General features: G+C 50.0%; 1 protein-coding gene across 4 annotated transcripts in view; it reads left to right on the forward strand.

Annotated features, from left to right (window-relative positions):
- ZBTB16 (zinc finger and BTB domain containing 16) overlaps positions 1-22,938 on the forward strand; it is a 192,317-nt gene that overhangs the window by 119,017 nt on the left and 50,362 nt on the right. For all 4 annotated transcript variants that reach the window (XM_011286360.4, XM_011286357.4, XM_011286356.3 and 1 more), the window contains one exon: positions 9,945-10,031. In XM_011286360.4, the coding sequence (XP_011284662.1) occupies positions 9,945-10,031 (87 nt within the window). The remainder of the gene's footprint in view (positions 1-9,944; positions 10,032-22,938) is intronic.

Genomic DNA, 22,938 nt, shown 5'->3' on the forward strand with positions numbered 1-22,938 from the left:
CTGATGTGGGACTTGAACCCACAAACCATGGGATTATGACTTGAGCTGAAGTCAGATGCTTAACCAACTGAGCCACCCAGATGCCCCAATAATCCCATCTTAAAGAGGGAAGCGAGGGTACAGAGTTGGTCCCGGGACCCTATCGCCAGCGAGGAGAACTCCATAGCAGGTCTGGCCACTCGCTGCCGGAGGCTTCATCTCGGGGAGCTGTCTGGTTGGCATAGCATGTCTGGAAGAAGTCCATTCTGTCAGAGTGGGGGCTGACATTCTCATAACGAGAGAGGCTTTTGTGTCATTGCATTGATCACCACCATACCTTGATTAGCCAGTCATGGAAGTTGCCTGGGGAAGAAATGGGTTAAAGGCAGCGCTAAGGGGAACCCCCAAATCAATACTCCTACTTAGACTTCAGGAGAGTTGCGTGTTGTTTTCACAGTGACAGGTTTATCCTCCCACTTGTATTTTATTTAAAATAATTCACCTCAGATAGGTTTGCACTCATTCCAGTAGGAGGATGAGAGTCAAAACTTGGCCGTGAGTATCGAGGGCTGACTGGAAAGGTGCCATTTCTTTGACCTTCTCCCAGGGAGGTGTGGTTGGGCCCTGCCTTTATTTCCACATTGTTGGTTTGTAGAGGGGATTGTTGGACATGCACAATCGACAGTGCCCACTGCCTTCTTTTATCTTCCTCTTCCCAGAGAAGGTCTGATTAAGACTTGTCCAGAGTAGGAGCTTTTTCTCCCTTTGTTAAGGTAATTTTTTAAAATTCAAAAACATGTTTTTTGAGAGAGAAAGCAAGTGCATGAGCAAGAGAGGAGCAGGGGGAGAGGGAGAGAGAAGGACACCCAGCGTGGAGCCCACCGGAGGCTCAGTCTCACAACCATGAAATCGTGACCTGAGCTGAAGTCAAGAGTCGGACACTTAACCTACTGAGCCACCCATCTGCCCCCTCCCTTTTTTTGTTCTTTGTATTTTGGCTCAGGGGCCTAAGAATACTTTGAATGTTATGATATGTTTAGTGCATACATCGGATGTGTGCGTGGAGCCCACACGTTGACAGTGGGGGAGAAAGTAATGGCAGTAGTGAGGATGTTAATGACAGCTCACATTGAGTGAGCAGCTCCTGTGGGTCAGGCATGGTGTTGCAGACTTTACATATACTGTTTAAATTAATTGTCACTCAACCCTGTGAGGCGGCTGATCTGTGCCTGTTTTATAGGTGAAGAAATAGGCACAGAGAGGAGAATCAGCTTGCCCAGGGTGGTGGCTAGAAGTGATAGAACCAGGACTTGCTCCTGGTTTGCTTGACCCCCAAGCAAGGGTTCTTAACTTGTCTGGGGCACAGCTGTATACTGAGCATACGTGCTTGTACTGGCTAGGGGCTGTGTTACTAAGCCTGTTGGGTTCCTGTTGGTGCTGAAAGTGGTGACAGAGAAGCAAGGCCCTCTGAGAACTGAGTCGCAGGGATAAGGGACAAGGTGGACCTATTCTCTGTGTGGGACATGAGCTCAGGACCAACCGTAGGATCCTGGTGACAGCCAAGGGCACCAGCGTACCATGGGGACCTCCTGATAGCATGAGGTTTATGGGGTAGGGTAAGAAATGCTCTCTCAGACTAGAGAGGCCTCATCATTTCCTTTTGACCCGTTCCACGGTCTCCTCTGAGTGGACATTTAGTCACATGTGGGGGGTCCAGCCATGGAGCATGTTATTGATGGGAAATTGACTTCTAGGGATCTGAACACCTGCCCGTTGTGGGCCCCGATTATTCTCCATCTCTGTTGCACAGCTTGCACACTGCCTGGTGGCTTCCTCAGTCCTGCCTTTGATTGGGGCCCGCACTCGTAGTCCATTCACCCCGCTGTCCTGTAGCGGATGCCCTTCTCCCACCTCCTTGTCGGGTAGACCAGCCCTCGGACCATATCCCGAGCCAGTCGGTAGGGGCTGGACGTCTTCTGATCGGTCCACATCTGCCCCCCAACTGCTTCCCCTTTCCCCTCTTGCCCGAATGAGTGCCCCTTACAGAGATTCTGGTTCTGGATCAGTTTTTGTTTTGTTGATAAAGGAGAAATGGTGAGCGAGAAAGAGAGCAGGCAAGCTCGCCTTCCAGCTCCTCTCGGGGAGAGAACTCATCTCCCTGAGCAAAGGAACACGCAGTGCTGGCCTTTGGAATTGGCAGCCAGAGTACTGTTCTCTGTCTGATAAGAGGTACTGTAAATAAAACTGTCCACCATGGCCCGCTGTAAAATGCCCCGTGTCTGTACTCATTGTTCTGACAGCTTATGCTTTTTTTGGGTCTGCTGTTTTGGTACACTCTGTACTTCCTTATGTAAGCAGGCATGCATATCTCATCAGAACATTCAAGATGTTTATTTTAAAATCTCAAGGAATTAAAAGAAAAAGGACACACTACTCAGCGTTAGATGCTGGCAAATGTTAAGTGTTTTTTCAGCGGTTTCCCCCACCCCCTCCCCGCCTTCTTATTAGCATGGAGGGGTGGAGGGGGGGGGAGAGGGAGGGATTTTGAATTTTTTTTTCTTCTTTCATTGGCTTCTGCTGTATTGACTTCAGAGAGACACCAGCCCACATCTGACTGTGCTCAGCATTGTTTGTCTACCCTCCTTCCTGGATGCTTGGGACCCCCAACCCTGTTTCTGGTTGGGAAGGGGGGGTGGCGTCCAAGGTGGTGGTGGGGGGAGGACAGCTGTGGGGAGCCTGTCGAGCGAGCTTCTGCGGGATTTCTGCGCTGTTGTCATTGGAATGCTAGGCGTTTATAGAAAGCTTTGTGGTTTTCAAAGTGCTTTCCTGGCCGTGTCTCCTTCGATTCCTTCGAGTCGGGATGATCCGTAGCACTGAGTGAAAGTGGCCCCGACACAGGGACGCCTTAGACCATCTCCAGCCTCCTTGAGGGCCGTGGTGACTGCCTCCTTTCTTTTCACCCAGCCTGAACCTGCTTTGAACCCTCCTCCTTCCAATAGCCCCGGTCTGACCTCCTGGAGGTGTCGAGAAGTCAGGGAGAGATGGGACAGGGCAGGAGTCTGGGATATTCTGAGTGGTCAGGTACTCTTGCTCCCCCAGTATAACACATAAGGCACCCTTGAGCCCTCACCTGCAGGATCCCTGGGAGACTGGCAGGGCAAGGATGTCTATCTGTCTGTCTGTCTGTCTCTCTTTACCACTGAATCTCAGATAAGCGCTCTGCCTGGGCTGTGGGTGGGGGCCACACAAATTTCTGCCAGCTGGCCATCAGAGGCCTCCTCAGACGGGAGACTCTGAGCATCCTGGGGGAGGGGTTGCTTCTCTTCTTGCGGGGGTCTGAGTCCTGGGCAGCCAGTGGGTAACAAAGGGCTGATGGGGAGGAGATCGTGATCCAGGGCAAGCAGAGAGCCCACTCCCAACCTTTCCTTTCTCCGCTCCCAACTGCCTGAGTGCCAGCCAAGACCATGTCCTTGAGTTTTAAAAAGGGGCAGTAGAGAACCTAGAGTGTGTGGAATAAGGACTCTGCCACCCCCTAGGGGACAGCCTGGCGGTGCCCTGAATGGCCACTGCCCTCTTCCCGGGCCAGTTCTGTGCCTGGAAGCCGCGGGAGAGTTTCTGCATTTATCAAGCCTTTAGGACCGCAGCTGCAGGGCAGGTAAAGAGCAGGGGACTGGGATCGCGCAGGGAAGAGACATACTGCAGCCCTGCTCGCACGGAGCTTACGGTCTGCCGGGGAGGAACGAGAAGAGCTGGGCAGCACAGGACGCTTGAATCGGGCTCCTGGGGCTCACGCGGGGAGGATTTAAGAGCCAGGTTGGTGAATAGCTGCACGTGCTGACATGTTGGTCCTTTGACAGATTTTCCTGGTCCCCTCAACAAGACAACCACTCACCTTTAAATTAGAGGGATGAGGTGTGTGTGTGTGTGTGTGTGTGTGTGTGTGTGTGTGAGAGAGAGAGAGAGAGAGAGAGAGAGAGAGAGAGAGAGAGAGAAAGCGAGCGAGAGGTCAGAGTGAAATATGTCTTTATAAATGTGAGACTCACTTTACACAAGATAAATGGCCTCCAAATAACTGTACATTGAACTTCAGTAAAATCAATCATATTTTGCACAGAGGAGTTCTTTAAAGGAATCGTAACCCTGGGCTGACTGGTGGTGATGATGGCTACTCCTTGCTGGGTGTGTGGATCCCCTGGATAGAGGTCCAAGCCCTTCTCCCACCTTGCCAATTCCTCTGAGGGACTTATTCTTCCCATTTTACAGAGGAGGTGACAGACCCACTGAGACCTGGCAACTTTCTGGGGTCAGGGTCGCAGCTCATGACTGGCCTGGCTGGGATTTGAACTCTGATCCGTCTGACCAGAATCCTGAGCTCTTAAGCATACTCTCCTGCCCGCTGAGGTATAAATAACATCAGTGAGCTCCTGTGTCCCGCAGACTGCTTGGTGATTGACAAAGGAGTGTATGTTCACTAATGTCCATCTTCCCCTTTGACCCTCGCAGCAGCAGGTACGGCCATCTTTGTTTCACAGCTCGGAAGGAGGGCCACTCTGGTGGCTGGGCTGGCCTGGGACCCAGTTCTCCCCACTCCAAGTGGTGCTGTTCACTCAGCTCTGTAATCGCTAGGGAGGATGGCGATGGTCCAGCCCACTGTATCTTCTGGCTGTTCCCTCTCTGCTGTAAATTCCCGTCCCAGCGGTCCACCCCCTTGCTCCCCAGCTCCCCCTCTATCTGCACTGACTCCATTCCAACCCGCTGGCCTCCTCACTCCTCCTCTGTCTGGAATGGGCTTCCATAGACAGGGCTGTTTCTTCTTTCCCCTTTCAGCTTTGCGCTCAGAGGCCAGCTCATCAGAGAGCTCTTCCCTGCCTACCCCATATAAAACGGTGGCCCCTGGCCCTCTGGGTCCCAATTCACTTCATTTGTGTCTCTTTTTAATACTACCTAGTTTGTATTTACTGGGTTTTTAAAAATGTGCCTTTCCTTCTAGAATGTAAGCTCTCTGAGGACAGGGGTGTTGTCTCTTTTGTTCATTTGCTGTAATCCACTTTGGGGCATGTTCTTACTGGACACGCAAAAAGCATCCCTGTGCATAGGAAAGATACGACGAGGTGTGGTCGTCCCTGAGCTGTGACGTGCTGTTCTTCCCACTCCAGGAGGAGCCCCAGGAAATTCTGTGGGGGATAAATGCTGATCTATCCACGTGTACCCATTGTGTTCAACTGGCATGACCTCCTTCCTTCCCCCCCATCCCTCCCTCGCATTGATGCTTTATAAATGTATTAGGGGCTGAATGATGTCACCGTAATGCGTTTTGGGAATAGCCATGTGGTTTATACACACTTGAATTGCTTTGAATGCAAACCTGACATCATACTGAAGGCAGCAACGAACAACATATGCACAGTAAACAGGCAGAGACTGTCTTATTGATTAACAGATGAGGCCTCTATTATTGATCAAAGCTTGGCGAGGAAATTTATCACTTTTAATTTCAGGGCTGCCAAATATTTCTGCCTCTGAGCCAGCCATTACAGAGACAATTTAAAGGCACATGCCTCCTTGGGAAGAGGGGGGTTCTGCCTCTCTCTGCTGGGCTCCTGTGCCCTGGAACTGCCTATCTTTGCCGCGGGGCTCGCCCTGGGGAGTTGGGGAGAGTCTCAGTGGGGGAGGGGGAGTACTAGGGCTTATATGAATGGGGCCTGACGTGGGAGCCAACCTTTGTGGTGTCCATGTGTGCTGAGGGTTCTGACCAGTCTGGGTGGGTCAGACTCTGCACTGACGAGGCCAGGGGACTTTCACCTACTCGGCTCGACTTTGTGACTTCAGCAAGGCAGGGGTGGAGAGGGGAAGCTCTGAGGGCAACCAGATGTGGTCAGGCTTGGGCCAAGCCGGCAACCTTGACTAGATCACATGTGCTAATCTGTTTTTATCTTCATCTTGAACTTGTCTGATGGCACACATCCGGCCCTTTATTTCCTACCTGGCCTGCTTCCTTTCTCTCTGCTTCTCAGTCATTAAAACAGATGCTGCGATGGCCTTATTGATGGCTGTTTTCTAAGAACCCTCCGTACCACATCCCTTCAAGGTGGCGGCATAGAGGTTCCTCACCTGGTTGCAGGGCTCCTGCACGAGGCTGAACTCCCAGGGCTTTCCAGCCCCTGCTTTCCTCCTTGGGCCTCCCCATCATCTTTCTTCTTTAGGGAGTCGTGAGAACTGTTTAGAACCAAAGGAAGAAATGCAGTTACAGTCCGATCCCTTACAAATCACAGAAAATCATTGCTGGCTAATGATTCAGGACTGGAGAGAGTTCCTCATTTCTAGAAGGCTGTGGCTTCCTCTACCCCCCTCTGGTCCACTGTGCTCTTTGAGGTCCTGGCTGCATTTCCAGAATAAATGGATGAAAAGTGGTCCTGGCTGCCACCTGAGTGATCACACATTGTGAGTGTCTTTCCACTGAGTTTCTTCGAAAGCTCTTTCTTAAAGCTTTAGAAGCCACGTGCAGGTCCTTGGCCCAAGGATACCCAGCACCTTGAAGAGATACCTGGAAGTGATCAAGACCTCCCGGTCTCCAGGAAAAACTCAACTCGAGACACCTAATACAAATGGCAGTATTTGTATTGAAAGCTCTTTTTAAAAAAAAAAAAACAAAACATTTTTTAAATGTTTTTATTTATTTTTGAGACAAAGAGAGAGCATGAGCAGGGGAGGGGCAGAGAGAGAGGGAGACACAGAATCTGAGGCAGGCTCCAGGCCAGGAGCTGTCAGCACAGAGCCTGGTGTGGGGCTCGAACTCACCGCAAGATCATGACCTGTGCTGAAGCCAGATGCTTAACTGACTGAGCCACCCAGGTGCCCCTGGCTTGAGGGCTGTTAAGGAAAAGTGACTCCATATCTTCCCTAAGGGCATTTTATAATTCATTTACTCAGTCAACTCATATTTATTGAGCACCTAGTAGAGGGTAAATTTTGCTCATCAGTAGACAAGGTCAGTGTCCTCACAGGGTTTGCTTCCTTCTACCCTTCACTGGCAAGAACTGTTTATTGCTGTTTAATTTAAGCCTATACTGGTACAAATTGTATTCTTATAGTACGTGCTATTACTCTAAGGCGGAGGTTTTTAAAACTTGTTAAAAAGTAGTGGAACCATTTTTCCAGCTAGAATTTTATGCAAAACTTTGATGTATAAACGGGATGTATTGGAATTTTATTGTTTTCAGTTGGGGGGAGGAAGCCCATACCTCCCCTTCTTATCCATGAAGCATCTTTTCAGAGGGAGCCCTAGAGTACAGAGATTAAGAGCAGAGGGTCTGAAGTCAAGCTGCCTGGGTTTGAATCCCCTTCTGGTGCCCACTGAGCGACACTGGTCAAGCTACTTAACCTCTTGGAGGTTCGCTTTTCTCATCTGCTGAACGGAGTAATAACAGTATGATCTTTTTTTTTTTTTTTAATTTATTTTGAGATAGGGAGAGCACGAGTAGGGGAAGGGCTGAGAGAGAGGGAGAAAGAGAGAATCCCAAGCAGGCTCTGCACTGTCCGTGCAGAGCCCGCTGCGGGCCTTGAACTCACGAACCGTGAGATCACGACCTGAGCCAAAGTCGGAAGCGTGACCCACTGAGTCACCCAGGTGCTCCAGCAGTTTGGACTTTTAAAAGCCGGCAGGATCAAAGGAGATGATACAGCATGCATCGTGCCTGCTGCATGGTAAAGCCTCAGGAAATCTGAGATGGTTGGAAAGCAGCACTAGTTTTCTACTACGAATATGTGTAAGAAGTTCTGCCTCTTACAAGACTCTGATATAAAAGTAACACACAGGCACACTCAAGGCAGTGCTCAGATGCGTAGAAAGGAGCACGGTGTGGGGCCTCTTGGAGAGGGCAGGGCAGAGCCCGTGTGCTCTGTGCGTGCACAACCTGTCTTGAGAATGGAACGGGGCAGCAACGGACAGAACTGGGACCCAGCTGTGCTCAAACTCAGGGAGGGACGAGCGGCTCCCGTCAGGGCCGGTGAAGACGATGTCCGTGGAGCTGGGTGGCTGACCGCTCGGGCCTCGAAGCGACGTGGAGGAATTCAGAATCAGTGTAAATTTTGAGCCCTGTAGAACTTCTCGGGCAACGAGTATGAAGGAAACAAGTAGCCTTTTAAGGCACGGGTATCTGTGGGGTGAATCAGAGGACATCTGGTGGTGGGGCAGCCATCCTTGGGTGTGCCAGTGTTCTGGGCACCACCTGGCAAGGGCCTGGGTAGGGGCAGTGACAATCAGTATGCATCGGAAGAGATGCACCTGGAAGGTATTTTTAAGGGGGGATAGATACATGTCCCCCCTTTTTAATATTTATTTATTTTTGAGAGACAGAGGGAGAGCATGAGCAGGGGAGGGGCAGAGAGAGAGGGAGATACAGAATCCCAAGCAGGCTCTAGGCTCCGAGCTGTCAGCACAGAGCTCGACACGGAGCTCGCACTCATGAACCGCGAGGTCACGGCCGGAGCCGAAGTCAGACGCTTAACTGACCGAGCCACCCAGGCGCCCCTCGAAGACACTTTGAATGAAAGCTGCCTAGGCTTGTGGCAGGTGCCCTGTGGCTGAATAACATGTTAGAGCCTTGAAGACCGTGAGCGACTGGGAAAAAATCCCGTTTGTCTTGATCCTGTGGCCTTGTCTCTCTGAGCCTCGTAAAAATAATAGTTCTACAGAAGTGGATCAATTTGAATCGCACTGAATTGATTTTGTTTATTCCACAAATATGTCCAGTAATAGGGTCCCCCCCCCGGGTGTCAGGAAGATACGGCTGTGTGTGGAGTGACACAGTCCCTCCGTTGGGAAGCTTAGAGTGTGGCAGGAGACAGGGACGGGTCCACGGGCATTTAGAAGAGCGCATGGTGAGCCGTCGATCTGGAACATACAGGGTGCTGCCGGAGCGTAAGGAGGGGCTACGTCATCAGGACGCGGGGGAAGAGGTTATGGACGCTGGTGCATATACTTGGTGCTAAACTGGGGTGGGAGTGAGCGACCAGAAGGTCAGACACAGGAGGAGCGGGAGGATGGGTGAGGCCTGTCAGTGAGGGAGAGCCTGGCTCCTCCAGGAACGAGACTGGCCGAGTGGACCGGAGACCAGGGAGCGAGAGTGAGGGAGGGGGAGAGAGATGAAGCAGGGAAGATGAGCGCATCAGGAAGTGCTTTGTGTGTCTTGGTGAGGAGGTTAGATTTTATCCTGAAGACACAGGGGAGTCGTTCAGGGATTTTGGGGTGGTCAGGTGCAGGGGTGGTTGGGACAGACAATCTAGTTTGGGACATACTGAGTTAGGGGCTATCCAAGTAGAGGTACGTCAGCATTTCCTACCTTCCCATAAGGTGTAACCTAAGCAAGGGGGCCCATTTCCCCTCGTATTCTTTTTTTTAATGTTTGTTTATTTCTGAAATGGGGGAGGGGCAGAGAGAGAGAGAGAGAGAGAGAGAGAGAGAGAGAGGGAGAGGGAGAGAATGTCAAGCAGGGTCTGTCCTGTTTAGCTCAGCGCCCCACGCGGGGCTCGAACTCACAAACTATGAGCTCATGAGCTGAGCCGAAATCAAGAGTCAGACGCTTAACTGACTAAGCCACCCAGGCGCCCCCCCTTGTATTCTTTAGCCCTCTCTGTTCCTCACTTGGAGTCAGCCCCCGCCAGAATCTGCCTGCTTCTTGGGGCATGTCATCTGGACCCCATCTCTGCTTGTGTTGGTTATTCTGATTTTGTTCCCTCTTCTCTCTGGGAGACCCCTGGATGGAGACATCTGGAGCTCAGTTGGGGGTTTGGTCACAACCTGGAGGAGGGGCTGGGCTGGCTGCCAGGGCCAAGGACTGGCCCTGCCTTGGTCTCCACAGGTGTCCAGCCACCTTCCCTAGTGTCTTTCTGCACGGTTCTGGCCCAGGACCCCTTCCCCACAAGTGGAATATCACTCTCATGGTAACGTCTCCCCTTTGTTCCAGCGGGTGCCAAAGCCTTTGTCTGTGACCAGTGCGGAGCCCAGTTTTCGAAGGAGGATGCCCTGGAGACCCACAGGCAGACCCATACTGGTGAGTTGACAGCTTCCCACCCTGCAGCTCCTCCAATGTGTCAGCACACGGACACCAAGGGACTTGGCGACACCCTCTTTCAGCAAATGTGACCTCCATTCCTGTCCTGGGGAGCTGTGGGTGGGGACGGCTTGTGCCACAGTCAGCTACTCCCGTGTGTGGGGCCGGTTGGCAGGAATGTCCAAGTGTGACCTTGCCCTGTAAGAACAGCAGCCCTGGATGAGGCCCACAGTCTCTGCGTCTAACAGGCCACTGACGTCCCGTCTTCACAGAGCCCTCTAGCACATTCTTGTTGAAGTCTTAGAAGGTCCGTGATGTTACCTAGCATCCGCTTCCCTTGGTGAATGTTCGGGAAACCTCTCGCACTCCATCTGTATACCTCTGAAACCCTCAGTGGCCACAGGGGGCTGGTCTGCCATCTGTGGGTCGAGTCATTGTCTAAAAGAAAGCAGTGTGTACATATGACGCATCCGAACCATTTAGCCGACGATGTCACTGTATTTGTTGTCAGAGCACTGATTGCATGGCATCAGTGCCCCTCACCACCGCCGTACTCCGTCTTCTTTGCTGTAGCTCAGTGCTGTACTTGACCTCACCTGGCCCGTCTTTCAGTAACTCTGTAAAGCGGGAGGCTACTCCCGTGTCATGGATGAGGACCCTGCGGCTCAAAGGAGGGTCAGTGACTTGCCCAAGTTAATAGTGGGGCCAGGAGTGTTGCAGCTTGGACAGCCTGGGTTTCTCCTTGGCTCTGACCTTCCTGTCTGTGAGATCATGGGTCCGTTATTTGAGGTTTTTTTTCATGCATGTTTATTTTGCACAGAGAGAGAGGGAGAGACAGACTGTGCATGAGCAGGGCAGGGGCAGAGAGAGAGAGGGAGACACAGAACTTGAAGCAGGCTCCAGGCTCCATGCTGTCAGCACAGACCCCACTATGAGGCTCGAACTCACAAACTGTGAGATCATGACCTGAGCCTGAAGTCAGACGCTCAACCAACTGAGCCACCCAGGTGCCCTGATGAGTCCATTATTTAAACTCTCTTACTGTGGTCATCTCATCTGTTAAAAAAGTGGAGTCATGATAGTACCTACCTCCACAGCAGAGTATTGTCGTGGGGATGAAGTAAAATACTTTATTTGAAGTGCTTTGCAGAGTGTTTGGCTCATAGTAAGCATTTACTAAATAGGGGTAAATAAATGTATTTAAAATGTAGTAAATATTTATTGATTTCCCACCAGGTGCCTGGCATGCTTGTTGCATTTAAGGTATAGTGACATCCAAGACAGATAGCATTCCTGTCCCCTCGTGGCACTGAGATTCTAATAGGGAGACAGTTTAGGCAAATAAGTGTATAATATAATGTCAGATGATAGTAAGTGTTAGTAAGAAAATAAAGCAGGATAAGGGGAACGAGTGTGATGGGAGAAAAGTGGTATTTTATATTAAATAGCTTGTCTTCTCTGAGAAGGTGACATCTGAGCAGAGTCCTGATGTGAGGGAGTGAGCCACTCAGAGGGAACAGGTGCTTGCCGAAGCCCTGAGGCTGGGCCAAACCTGACCAGCTCGAGGACCAGCATGAGGAGCAGGAGGCAGGGGAGAGGTGGCGGGGGTGAGGTGCAGAGAGGGTCGGCACAGGAGGTCATAAATCAGGTGGGTCTCTCAACCCTAGTAAGGAATTTAGATTTTATTCTGCACATGCTAAAAGTCCACTGGAGGGAGATAAAACATTTGCAAATCACATACCTCATGAGGGACTTACAGTTAGAAAATATAAAGTCTACTTACAACTCAATAATAAAAATACAAATAACGGGCCGAAGATCAGCATGGACATTTCTCCAAAAACAGACAAACAGTCCACGAGCGCACGAAAAGATGCTCGGTGCCATTAGGCCATTGTAAGGGAAATACAAATCGAAGTGACAACGAAGTAGTTTTTTATACTTAGCAGATGTGGCTGCGGTACAAAATGTAGGCAGTAGGAAGTGTTGGCGAGGACGTGGCGAAATCAGAACCCTTATACAGTACTGGTCAGCAGGTGAAATGATGCAGCCGCACTGGACAGCCGTCTGGCACTTCCTCCAAAGGTTAAATACAGAGTTACCATTTACGTAGCAGTTCTACTCCGAGGTGTCTTATCAAGACACCTGAAAACCTATGTCCTCACAAAAACTTGCACGTGACTTTATAGATGCATTATTCGTAATAGCCAAAAGGTAGAGATAACCCAGTGTCCACGGATGGATGGATAGACAAAATGTCGTTTATGTGCAGAATGGAGTATTATTCGGCTCTAAAAAGGGATGGGGTACTGATCACACTCTGCAACGTAGATGAACCTCACAAACGTGATGCTCAGTGACAGGAGCCAGTCACAGAAGGCTGCGTGTTGTGTGGTTTCATTGATAGGAAACAGCTAGAATGGGCAAATCTATAGGCAGAAAATAAATTAGCAGGTGCCAGAGGCTGGGCGAGTTGAGGAGACCTGGGGAATGACTGCTAATGGGTATGGGGTTTCCTTTTGGAGTGATGTCATTGTTCTAAAATTGATGGTGATGGTGGTGGCACAATTTGTAATGTATTAAAAAGTATCGAAGTGCACAGTTTATTTTTATATTTATTTGAAGATTTTTATTTTTAAGTAATTTCTGTACCCAACGTGGAGCTTGAACTTACAACCCCAAGCTCAAGAGTTGCTCTACCGACTGAGCCAGAGGGCTCCCCGAACTGTATAGTTGAAATGCGTGAATTATGCGTTATATGAAATATATAAATGATACCTCAGTAAATCATGGCACCCTACATGCACCACACACAAATGCATGTGCATAGACATTTGTAGAAAAAAGGAAATAATGGTCCCTTGGAGGGTTTTGAGTGGGAGAGTGGCATGACTTGATTTATGTGTTTAAAAGTGCACTCTGGCTCCTGTGTTGGGAATTGACCACGGTAGTTGCTGTAGTGAACTACTCCAACACTAGATTAAAGCAACAAAGTGTTATGATCTCTGACGGCTCTGTGAGTTGACTGGGCTCAGCTGGGTGGTTTTCACTTGGGGTCTCTCACGAGATTGCAGTCAGGCGCTGTCTGCGTCTGCGGTCATCTGAAGGCTCAACGGGGCTGGACGTCCGGGATGGCTTCCTCACTCACGTGTGACTCTCAGTGCTCTGCCATGTGGCCTTCCTCTACGGCGGAGTGGCCTGAACTTCTCACATGACAGCTCAGGGCCTCAGGAGTCTGGAAACATAAGCTGTCAGCTCTGTTAAAAGCCGGGCTAGAGACGTCTAGCATCGCTTCTGCCATGTTTTATTGGTCAAAGCAGCCCCAGACTGAAGGGGTGGGAGATTCGACTCCCCTTCTCTAGGGGTAGTGACAAACACATACTGAGTGTTGTATGGCAGTCTTCTTGGGAGACTGACTGCCAAGCTACCGCAGGGGACTAGCATGGAAGAAAGAAGTCTTTCCTGGTCTGCTGCTGGTACCATTACTTTCAGCAATATATCCTCGTCCTGTGATCTCACAAAATCTGCCTTTCCTGGGTGGAAAACATGGTCTCGGTCTGTTCCGCCTTGGCCCGTGACGACTAGAAGAGTGCTTTCTAGGTGAGCATCTCCCTGGCTTGGTTATGGAGAAGGTGACTTGGCCAGGTGACTTTGACCAGGGTTCCAGACCTGGTTATCTTGAAAGCCAGGGGAAGACCCAGGTGTCCCCAGGTCCCAGCCAGCTTCTTAATGCTGGACCACATGAAGTGGAGAATCTCGCTCTGAGAATTCTGTTCTGGGGCCTGTGGAGACTGAGTGGTGAGCCAGCTTTCCCAAACAGCTTAATCTGTCCACACAGATTAAATCAGCAGCAGGGAGCAAGCCACCTCTCAGCTGGGATCAGAGGAGGTGGCTGAGTCCCTGAGGGGTGAGCAGATGGGGGAGGTTATTTGCAAACAGGCCTCATGCACTTACTGAGCACCTTGTGTGTGCCTGGCACCCACTGCGGATACAGCAGTGATCATTACAGACATGATTTCTATTTTTTTTAACCCATTTTATGGAGATATAATTCACATACCATATAGCTCACCTGTTACAAGTATACAGTTTAATGATATTTGGTATATTACACCATTTTTAGAATCGTGGCAAAATATCTATCACATAGAACATGCCATTTAATAATCATTTTTAAGCATACAATTCAGTGGCGTGAATGCCATTTCAACCTATTTTTTTAGAATCTGGGTTGATGCGGCTTTGAAAGTTGGGAGCCGTCTTAGGTCCAATGCTTTTCTAGGATTTATTAAATTAAGTGAGCAAGGGTTTGAAAGTGGCCAACACCTTCCAGAAAAGGATATTTGTTTCAGTGGTTGGAAAGAGCCTGGAGTTTGAGTCTGAAGCCTGGGACGGGGCTCTGACTCCGCTCTCTGGGAGGTGGTTGACCTTGATTTGTTCCTCATCCTTTCTTCCCTAGAGGTCACCTCCCCCGCAAAAGGAAAATAGTGTGATCCTTCCTATGGCATAGGCGGGCCCGGCCCATCCAGCCTCACTTGCACTTTTTCTCCAGGTTGAGTCAGTGGAGCTCTTGAAAGGGGTTGAGAAATGGGAAAATGAATCCAAATGAGGGATGACAGGTGAAGGTGGGTGCTTCCGGAAAGGCTCCCCGCCCCCGCCCCGGCCTGGGCGTGAGCTGTGGGCCAGCTTCCCCAGTTGGCTAGGGGCACTGGGACACTTGCTGGTGCAGGCTGGCGGGCTGGGCTGCCTTATCCTTTGGCAAGGAGGTGACTCTTCTGACACCTGGTGGAGCTCATTTATAGTTGTGTTGCCTGCGGAACCCAGGTAGCTCCCTGGCCTCCCCTCAGAATCCCTGAAGGAACACAGCTTGAAATCTGTCTTCCGTTTCTGTTGTAAGAAAGGGGGCCCACGAAGTAGAGAGAGGCCTAAGTATAAGGAACAATGACAGTAACCCTGAAGTTGCTGGATTGAGAGCTGCTGACTGTGGTGCCAGGTGCCATTGGAGAGCCACCAGGAGAGCAGAGAGAGTTCTGAAGAGGGAGAGGAGCCGCAGAGACCCTGGGGAGAAGGAAAACCATGGCATTGCTGCTTTGTGTTTCTGATACCTTAGTTGATAAAATCCGTTTCTGTCTCATACCCAGTTGATAGATGAGAAAGTGGAGGCCTAGGAGCCACCTGCTAGGAAGTGGAGAGCTGGCACTTGACCCAACTCCAACTCCACTGCTCTTTCTACTGCCCCCCAGCTGCCTCCACAGTGACTTAACTGTTGTCTACGAGTGGGTGGCTGCACAGTTAGGGGGTGCCTGTTCAGAGAGCATTTTGCTCAGGGCCCTGTCTGGGCAGAGCTCTTTTGGATCCCTGTGACCCATTTAACTAAGAATCCTCAACACCCTGATTCCCCCTCTGTCCCTCCTGGGATGGGATAGAACTTCCCTGAAACGAATCGCTTCTAGGAGTGCCATGCCCAGGGCCGCCATGTTGGGGACTGACAGCTAACCTGTAGTAATGCATCAGATGGGTGATCATGGTGTCTTTGTGGGGTGGGGTGGGGGCTTGAATCTGAAAAATGAATTTTGTAGAAAGTAGTTTTCATTCCATTTTAGCCAAATGAATGGCATTTTCCCATTCCACCCTTTTGACCCCACTTACCCTGGCTTCTCTCCTGGGTGTGTGTGACTTCTCCTACATCCCTTGCCCTGACATCTTGGTGGGCTCAAGCTGGTGCTCTGGGAGGCCTGCTTACGGTTGGGCTGGGCTCGGGCTTTGTTGTCAGACTTTGGTTTTCTGTTTTGGTACAGCGAAGACTTTGAGGAGATAAACAGAGATCACTTTACACCTTTTATATTATGACAAATACATATTGCAAAACACTGCTGCTTCCAAAATGTTTGGGTTGCAGAACGGCGAGGAATTAACAGCTACGCGCCTCCCCGAGATGCCTGTTCTTCATTTACACGTCAGATTTTTTCTTTTTTTAACTGTTCGGTAAAATAAAAAGTGAGGAAACACGCACACACACATGCATGTACACACGTCCGTGCGCACGCAGCGCACCGCATAGCTTCTATATCGGGAATGTCTTAAATTAGTAAGGAGTTCTTTAAGTCCAGATAAACTGATAAATACCATTAATGGCTTAATTTATACTCTGGGTTTGAAATTTGACACACGGACACTATCTTGGCTCAGGAAACACAAGTGGTTTTGTGCCAGAGGTTTTAATGACCGATCAGTAATATAAATTGCTGCATCACTGAACAGAAATAGCTTCTCCGTGTCATTTGATCTGGAAACTTCTCCGGCCAGGCAGCAGTTAATAAATTTAAAAATAATTACCCTCTTTATTCAAAGTCAAACTAATTAGGAGTGGGTTTTACAAATCATAATGTTGTTCAAGCCACTGTACATCCCCATTTGGGACCTGAACAGGCCTGGGGGCAACAGACGGGATCGGGTAGCATTAATTAGAGGGCAGGGGAGGTACCTTGGCTGCTGAGCTGAAGGCGAGGGGGTTGAGATGGTCGGAGCATGCCCTGCGTGGGAAGGAAGTGGTCTCGGTGAAAGGCCTTGGGGGTGACCTATAGGAACTTTCAGCCTTTTCATTCGTATGTGGGGAACTCAGGGCAGCCGCCTGGCTATGCCCTGAGCAAGACGGGGCCAGGGCCTATCTGTGGAGGTCAGGCCAGAGAGACTGTGAGAACCCAAGGAACAGGAAAGGTGGACTGGATGTCCATGGCTGCTTGGGGAAGTGGAAAGGATGATCTCTTCGAGGACTTTTACTCATGAGGCAAGTTTGGGCGCTGATAGCGTGACTTGGGTTTGTCTTACAGACTTTAGGGAAGAAGGTGCCCCTTTAGGGCCTGAAGCCAAGAGTCTGAAGTTCAGAGTATTCTATGCACAGTGACCCCCAGAACTTGGGATCTGGTGTCTAGATTCCAATCCTCGCGCCGTCCATCACTGCCCAGTTTTATGATCTTGGACAAGTTGCTTAACTTCTGTAAGCTTCAGTTTCTTCCTTCATAACACAAGGGCAATGATGGTGTCTGTCGTGTACAGGGTATGGTGGGGATTTGATAATCCGTGCAAAGCACTCAGCACAGGCCTTGCATAGAGACGGTCTCAGGAAATGGTGGTACTGGTTACGTCACCGCATCATCAGGATCTTCATCAGAGGCCTCGGAGGGCACCTGTTCCCCACACTGGGTAGGTGAGAAGGGAGGGGCCGTGTTGGTGGCAGTGGCGGTGGAGGAATAGCAGCAGCATATAGCTGCCTTCCAGGGGTGGAGGTGGGATCTTCCGGGCTCGTGCAGGCTTGTCTTCTGGCCAGGAGGACACTTCCAGTGTACCCAGAGAGCCAACAGCCACTGGAACTAAGAGCAGTTGGGAGAGGCGAGGGCAGAATGGAGTTCTCTATGTTGAACAGTCCCACAGAGCAGATTTGGTAGGCCTTAGTTACGGCCGTGGTACCAGGTGAATGCTCAAAGCTGCCCAGGGGAACCACTGCTTACCAGTATCTAAACAGATGACACTGAAGTCTAGGCCAGACAAGTGCCGAGCTGGGGATAGCACCAAGCAGATACTTGACCCTCCAGGAGCACCAGGAGCATGCCCTGCCACGTTTTGGAGGAGGCCTCCTTGGTTGGCACCCTTGAAGGCTCAAGAACCTTGAGTCTCCTGCTAGTCTCCTGGCCTATGTCTGTTACCATCACGAGCCTGGGAATTCCGGATCCTTGCCTTCTTCAAGTAAGACTTTCTGTGTCATCCCACCTTAGGCCCTCCCAGTTCCTTGGTGAGGAAACGAGACAGATACAAGATGGCTAAAGTCATTGCCAAGATGGGGAATTCTGGGGCTAGGAAGTTTAAGGGATGCCTTGGAGGCCCAGGACATTGGGTTGAACTAGACCTCTACACTTGCCCCAAACACATGCAGCTCTCTCATCAGCCCCCAACGTGCCCCACCAGGTCTGCTTGGTTAGTGACTTGAGTTTGCTGCAAACCAGAGGAGACTATGAAGCTGGTTGGTCTCATCATTCCTTCATTGACTTATTCCTTAAGTTGTAAAGTACCTACTATGTGCAGGCGGCTCTATGGACCCAATGCCTGATGGTGAACAAAACTTGGTCCCTGTTTTCCCTGAAGATTACAGTGTCGTGAAGTACATGAACCAATAAAATCCATTTGCTTTGTGTGCAGATAATACAATAGCTCTACTCTATTGGATATTTTGGAGTTCTACTTTTATTAAGTGTTCACAGCAGTCCCGATACCTACGCTTTTTTCTTACCTATTGTTCGCTAGAGAAAACTTAGACCCAGAAAGATTAAGGAAGACCAGTCCAGGGTGCAGCTAGAATGTGGGCCTGGGCTTCTGCACCTTGAAGCCCATGTTTCAGGGCTGTCTTTCCCTCTCCCAACGGGACTGGACATCGAACCTCATGTACAGACCAGCGGTCAACTCTGCCTGTTCAGCAGCCTATGAAATCAGGGTTCAGAAGCCCATATTTGTAAAAGAGGGCCAGTTACGAACAAAGAAGCCCACCTAGAATTAGAACCCACGAGTTCTTCCACTCCAAACTTCTCTTTACTCTGACTACAAAATAAGGGCTTTCTTTTGCTGGCCTAGAAAAAGTTGCTCCTTTTCCACATTCCTGGGTCACTGAGGAAGCCACTGGGGCAGATGCAAATGTTGACATGCTGGTTCTCATTGTCTTGGCATTGGCTGCAAGAGGGTCCTGCGGTCTAGAAACCGCTAACCTACCTGGTAGCCGAGAGCAGCCATGCCAAGGGATCTGCTGTCCCCTGAAAGTAGAGAGAGCAGGTGCTGGAGAGAGAGCCCTGCCCCAGAGTCCTGTCCTTGTCATTGTGAAGGAGTTAGGAGGCGTCTTGCGGTAGCTCTGGAGGGAGGAGGCAGTGAGGACACACGCACGCACACTCCAGCTGGGTGACCGTCCGCTCCCCTTCGAAGGACCGTCCGCTCCCCTTCGAGCTGCACCCCCACCTCCGTGTTGTAAGCTACCTGCTTACACTGGCCCCTTTCTGATTCCTCATATGTTAATGGTGCTTGGAAAAAGGTACAGGGACAGTGTCTGGCTCTGAACTTCAGAGCAGAAAATGAAGTCCTTATCTGGAGGACATTCTGCAGTGAGTGAGCATGCAGGGGACGGCCGGGGTAGCAGGCGGGGCAGAGGATTTAAAAGGGCGAGCAGCCACATTCCGTCCCTCAGGATGGCTGCCCGCCTTGCCCCTCTCCTGCCCCAGGTCTGGCACCGGGGCAGCGCTGGGCACTGAGGAGCCGCGTCAGGGGTGCTGGCTCCTGTCCCACAGCAGTCGGAAAACCAGCAACGGATCTGGCTCCTCCTCCTAAGGGCAGCCGGCACGCCAGGTGCCGGCCTTGGTAGGGGAGGGGGCGGCGGGAGAAGGGCCCCGTGAGGGCAAACAACTTCATCTACCTAAAACTTTACGTGCACGAAAAGGCAGAGTGAGCCTCAAACCCCTGCCTGAGCTGGAGGGCAACGGGGAAGGACAGGGCAGGAGGTCATCGGAGGAACACGTGGATTCCATGCAAGTTGGCCCGACCTCCCCATTGAAAGCATAATAGCATTTGACTTTTATAAATATCAGGGGTGATCTGTATAGCATTTCACGTGGTGTGCCAAGGAATTGAACATGAGAAAGCCCAGGCTCGGGAACGGCCACGGAACGTCACAGGCACTTTGAGAGGGAGAGTCATATGCTGCTGTTTGTACAGTCGGTGCACCAGCATAGACTTACTCTTGACCTCATTTCATGCTGTTACTATAAAGGCATGTTTGATGCCTAATATAGTTTTATTTTCCAAGCACAGGGCTCTCGGCTTTGTTGGAGTTTCTTGCTGTGGAGTATAGGGAAGGAGAACTCAGCTTTCGCCTGCTGGTCCAGATAAGCCATCCTTTACCCTAGTGGTTCTTGGGCCCCTCTGGCCACTTTCTGGCGGGGCCCCGATGCTTTATAAGAAAATTAATAAATATAAGTTATATTTTTTATTTATTAATTTTAGAAGTATATTTTTAATAATATATTAAAGATGAATATACATATTAAGGTTTATTTATTTTGAGAGAGAAAGAGCAAGCAGGGGAGGGACAGAGAAAGAAGGAGACAGAATCCCAAGCCGGCTCCACGCTGTCAGCACAGAGACCGACATGGGTCTTGAACCCACAAACTGTGAGGTCATGATCTCGGCTGAAGCCAAGAGTCGGACACAACCTGAGCCACCCAGGCGCCCTAATAAACTTTATATTTTAGAGCAATTTTAGGTTTCCAGCAAAACTCAGTGGAAAGTACCGAGAGTTCCCATATGCCTTCTGCCCCCACATATGTACAGCCTCCCCCATTATCAGCGTTCCCTGCCAGAGTGAGACCTTTGTTAGAACCCGTGACCCTTACACTGACATGCTGTGAGCACCCAAGGCCTACAGTTTACATCAGAGTTCATTCTAGCTGTTGCGTGACCCATGGGTTTGGACAAATGTATGGCAACGTGAACCTACCAGGGTTGCATCGTACGGAATAATTTCACCCCCCTTGGAATCCTCCACACTCTGCCCATCCGTGAACAGTACTTGAAGGGGGTTGGTGGTATTTGGTTGTCTCAAGGTTGGGGAGGAAAGTTCACCCAGAGCAGATCTGGGTTGGAAAAGGTTGAAGCTCATGCATTCAGTAGATACACATCTTGAGTGTGTGCTTTGTGCCAGACATTTATGCTGGCCCCTGGCACAGGGATACAGCAGCCAGTGGGACTCATAGGGTCCCTTCACCTACCTCCCACTGTCACAGAATGATGGTGACTGTCATTGTCATGTTGAGGGTAGTAGCGTACTATATGGAAGTGACTATGAGTTACAAGATGGGAACTGAGTTCCTGTCCTGACTCTGTCACAGACTTGCTTTGTGACACGGGACACATTGGTTTGTTTCTCTTCCTCTCTCAAATATTGGGTGTGTGAATTGGGCAAGAAAAATTGCTGTTTGGGGGATCCTGTGGTTCCAAGCACAGCCTAAGACGTTGCCCTTGATAGCCATTTTTCTCAACCTTAGTTTTTACGTTTGTAAGCTATGAGTAAGTAATACATGGTTGTTGTAAGGACTGAGTAAAATGCTACATGTAACGGGTTGAGCCTGCTGCCTGGAAAGTTGCACACGCCTTCAGTCGTGGCTTCTCACTATGATGAGTTTTAGATGTCTACGGGTTCTGTCCCTCACCAGAAGACATGGATTTCTTTCATTTTTTTAGAATCTTACTCAATAAAAATTTAAGTGTATGCTGTGTCTGAAAAAGGGATTAAAGATGAGGCTCTTTTGCCTTTTACTGGTTTTTATTCATTTTTAAATTTTATTTTTACTTAAGAGAGCAAGCGAGAGAGCATGAGTGGGAGAGGGGCAGAGAGCGGGGGAGAGAGGGAATCCCAAGCAGGCTGAGTTTGGGTCTTGAACCCACAGACTGTGAGATCGTGACCTGAGCCGAAACCAGGAGTCGGATGCTCACCCGACTGAGCCACCTAGGTCCCCCAAAGCTCTTTTGCCTTTTAAAAATGATTCCAGAAATTTAAAGGGGGATGAGAGAATTTGGTATTTGAGGACCGCTGCTTAGAGCTTGGACTGCGCCCAGCACCTCTGCTTGTTGTTGTAGACGGTCTAACCTAGTGTATCATCATCACAGCAGGACCAGCAGGCAGGCTCACTGCCTGCATCACAGATGAGGAGCCCAGGCTCAGGAGGTTGAAATAGTATGTCCCGTGCAGCAGAAGGGGTAGGATTGAAGTCAAGGGGCCCTGGAGGTGAGTCTGATGGGCTTCTGGGACTCCTGTAGTCCCACCGTTCAGAGCAGCTCCGTCCCACTCCGTGTTGAGTCCCCACGTTCAGCCTCAGCCCCCCACTCCGACTCCGGTCCCCCTCCCCTGTCTGCGTTCCCATTCTTGGTCCCTCATGTTTCTCCTTGATCCCTTGGGACTCCTCTCCCGGGCCCCACCCTTTCCTCTGTGACTGCTCTCCTGTCTCCTGACACCACCGCTGCCCGATGACCGAAAGGAGTTAATAAAAACCAATGTGTAACTGAAACTTGAAAAGCCATAAATCGCCTTGTTTTTTCTAGGATGTTGGTAGCATTTTGATTTAATAGTTGGACAAACACAAGGGCCTATTTTATTCAGAGTTTACAGGCCTCAAGGCTGTTATTCCTCCAAATTTAATAGCATTGAAATTGCAGGGTTTGCTATAATTTGCCTATCGCTTTCTGCTCCACCATTGATGTTTATTGTCAGCGGGATGGAATCTCAATCCGACTCACTTAGATAACATGTCTGTTAAACATTTAGATAATTGTACCATCATTAACTTGTCACATTATTTTAGAGATTCAAAACAGAAGCAGGGTAAGTAGAGGTAGTGGAGGTGGGGGAGGAGGAGGAGGAGGAGAGGAAGGGGAAAGCTCTCCTGAGTTAAACGATCAGGAGACGAGAGTTGATTTTACACCCTTGACATTTCACCGGGGGTGTGTAAGTGAAGGAGGGGTGTCCTGCTGAGCCAGGTTGCCTCTCGCCTGGGCCAGCCAAGCCCTGGGACTGTGCAGCACATGCTCAGAGACCCACAGCATTTGTTTCATCCCCAGCTTTGGCCTCCAACGTACTAAAGATCAATTTTTGAGCTTCCCTTAGGGATGCTGATTACAACATCATATGTAATTACAGAGCATTGAGAATAACCTAAATGTCCAAAGGTAAGGAGTCTCTTAATTATGGGACCTGACGTGGAAGGATGCCTGTGATGTTTTGTGTGATAGAAGCTGGATAGAGAAAACAGGTTGTGTAGTGTGATGCCATTTACTACCGAGCGTAGCGGCCATCCTGGAAGACTGTGTAAGGCTCTATCTA

Source organism: Felis catus, chromosome D1 (assembly GCF_018350175.1).
Source record: "Felis catus isolate Fca126 chromosome D1, F.catus_Fca126_mat1.0, whole genome shotgun sequence".
Taxonomy (NCBI): domain Eukaryota; kingdom Metazoa; phylum Chordata; class Mammalia; order Carnivora; family Felidae; genus Felis; species Felis catus.